Source organism: Pyrus communis, chromosome 17 (assembly GCF_041283825.1).
Source record: "Pyrus communis isolate YQ-2024b chromosome 17, ASM4128382v1, whole genome shotgun sequence".
Classification (NCBI taxonomy): domain Eukaryota; kingdom Viridiplantae; phylum Streptophyta; class Magnoliopsida; order Rosales; family Rosaceae; genus Pyrus; species Pyrus communis.
In genome coordinates this window covers 20,788,739-20,791,734 of record NC_142581.1, presented here as the reverse complement: position 1 = coordinate 20,791,734, position 2,996 = coordinate 20,788,739, and the positions used below count along the sequence as shown (strand labels likewise).

The window sequence follows — 2,996 nt, the reverse complement described above, 5'->3', positions numbered from 1 at the left end:
ATTTTCTGCTACTTGAGTTGTGCGGAATAATCGCCCATTCTATGTTGCATTATTTCAATGAGAATGGTGTAGTACAATCGCCCTCCTCATTCACCCTGAAAATCTCAAGCCAGAAGTTTCAAGTGCTTATTATTTTGGCCTGAAGATCAAAATGAAAAATTTGTAAGAACCAGATATATTCCTTTAGGAATACATATTATTGCAAGTTCTTACACATCTCATTTTTTTTTTCAGAAAAGAAAATGACGAACTTGGCGAAACTTGAATTTACTGCCATGGATATTATCGGGAAGAATTACCTGACCTGGGTATTGGATACCAAGATCCATCTGGAAGCAGGAAATCTTGGAGATACCATCAGGGAAGAGAGCAGCTCATCTTCTCAAGATCGGGCAAAGACCATGATTTTCACTCGTCGCCATCTTGATAAGGCGCTAAATAGCGAGTACTTAACAGTTGAAGATCTGTTAGCTCTCTGGAATGCCTTGAGAAACAGATACAATCACCAGACAATGGTGATTCTTCCAAGAGCTCGCTATAAGTGGACTCATCTGAGGATCCAGGACTTCAAGTCAGTGGCAGAGTACAATTTTGCGTTGTTCAGAATTACCTTTCAGATGAAGCTCTGTGGGAATACTATTACTGAGGAACATATGCTGGAAAAGACTCTTAACACATTTCATGCCTCTCACGTGCTCCTGCAGCAGCAGTATAGAGCGCGAGGCTACACTGAGTACAACCAGCTGATATTTGTGCTCTTAGTAGTTGAACAGAACAATGAGCTCCTGATGAAAAATCATCATTCCCGACCTACTGGATCTGCACCATTCCCAGAAGTGAATGCTGATTCCCTCGAAGTGAATGCCACATCCTCTGGTGGTGATAATCATAAATGAGGACGTGGCCACAAGCGAGGTCGGTGGAACAGAAAAGGCAAGAATCATGGAGTTCAGTTTCACAACCAGGTTCCGAGGCATAATTCAAGCCCGAGCTTCGAAAATATGAATCGCCACAAAGGCAAAGCTCATATGAACAATGCTCACAGGAACTCTGAAGGAGCTTGCCATAGGTGTGGTGGTAATGGGCATTGGGCGCGTACTTGTCGTACCCCAAAACATCTGGTGGATCTGTATTAAGCCTCCTTCAAGGAGAAAGGTGTTGAGACCAATTTTCTCGACCAGGCTAGACCAATGGATATACCTGATCCAGTGTTTGACTTATCAGGGTAGTTGAGCACAACCCACCTAGATGTTCCAGACTTTATTGTGAAAAGGGGAAATGAAGTATACCGGTCCGATTGAATCATTGATGTACTTTTATTATGCTGAACTTATAGTATTTCAGATTCAATAAAAATGGCATGTAAATTTATTGTTATAACTTGCTTTTAACTCTGATTCTCTTACTCAGAGAGCATGGATAAAAACTGTGGTTATTCTCAGAATATGAGAAATGGCGAAGATATTTGTCTTGCAGACAGCGCAACCACACATACAATACTTCGTGATCGAAAGTATTTCTCAAGCTTAATACTTACAAGAGTAGGGGTAACAACAATATCAGGACATTCAGATGTAATTGAAGGCTCAGGGAAAGCCCAGATTATGTTACCAAATGGAACAATATTTTCCATACAGAATGCATTGTATGCTACTCGATCTACTCGAAATTTGTTGAGTTTCAAAGATATACGTTTAAATGGATACCACATTGAAACGGAAAGTGCAGAAAATGTTGAGTATCTATGCATTACCTCTAATGATACCCAGAAGCGTACATTGGAGAAGTTGCGTGGTTTGTCGAGTGGATTGTATTATACATACATAAGGACAATTGAATCACATACTATCATGAACCAGAAGTTCATTGATTCAAAGGTTTACATGCTTTGGCATGACCGTCTGGGTCATCCAGAATCCACCATGATGTGTAGGATCATTACCAACTTTAATGGACATCCATGAGTGAGCAGACACATTGCTATCTCAAATGATAACCCTTGCAAAGCTTGTTCTTAAGGGAAGTTGGTAATTAGACCATCACAACTAAAGGTTGATGCTGAATTCCCATCATTTCTGCAAAGAATTCAAGGGGATATTTGTGGGCATATTCAACCATCATGTGGACCATTTCGATATTTTATGGTTTTGGTTGATGCATCTACTTGATGGTCACATGTTTGTCTCTTGTCTACTCGGAATGTAGCCTTTGTGAGACTTCTTACTTAAATAATTAAGTTACGAGCATAGTTCCCAGATTATCCCATTAAGTCAATCCGACTTGATAACGCTGGTCAATTTACGTCTCAAACCTTTGATGATTATTGCATGACATTGGACATTGATGTTGAACACCCTGTTCCTCATGTCCATATTCAAAATGGTTTAGCAGAAGTATTGATCAAACGGCTTCAGTTAATAGCTCGCATTCTGCTTATGAAAACCAAATTGCCAGTCTCTGCATGGAGACATGCCATCTTACATACTGCATCATTGGTTCGATTGAAACCTATAGCCAACCATCAATACTCCTCAGTACAACTCGTGTTTGGATATCAACCAAACATTTCACATTTATGAGTTTTCTGTTGTGCTGTTTATGTGCCTATTGCACCGCCATAACGCAATAAAATGGTACCTCAGCGTAAACTGGGAATTTACGTGGGTTTTGATTCACCATCCATCATTAGATATTTGGAACCCTTGACAGGTGATATGTTTACAGGTCGTTTTGCTGATTGTCACTTTAATGAGACAGTCTTCCCGTCGTTAGAGGGAGAAAAGACCGTTCCAGAAGAACGGAAAGAGCTGACATGGGTTGTTCCCACCTTGTCTCATTTTGATCCTCGCAACATTCAATGTGAAAATGAAGTAAGAAGGATCGTTCATCTTTAAAACATTGCCAATCAAATGCAGATGTATTTAATGATGTTATGAGAGTGACAAAATCACATATACCAGCTGCAAATGCACCTGCAAGAATTGATGTCCCTGTTG

The 2,996-nt window shown here is 40.1% G+C and overlaps 1 protein-coding gene across 1 annotated transcript; it reads left to right on the top strand.

Annotated features, from left to right (window-relative positions):
* The first annotated feature begins 242 nt into the window (after positions 1-242).
* Positions 243-1,423, top strand: LOC137708964 (uncharacterized). Its single transcript, XM_088688510.1, has 2 exons — positions 243-709; positions 1,411-1,423. Exons 1-2 carry the CDS (start codon positions 243-245, stop codon positions 1,421-1,423), a joined length of 480 nt encoding a protein of 159 aa, XP_088544636.1.
* The last annotated feature ends 1,573 nt before the right edge of the window (positions 1,424-2,996 follow it).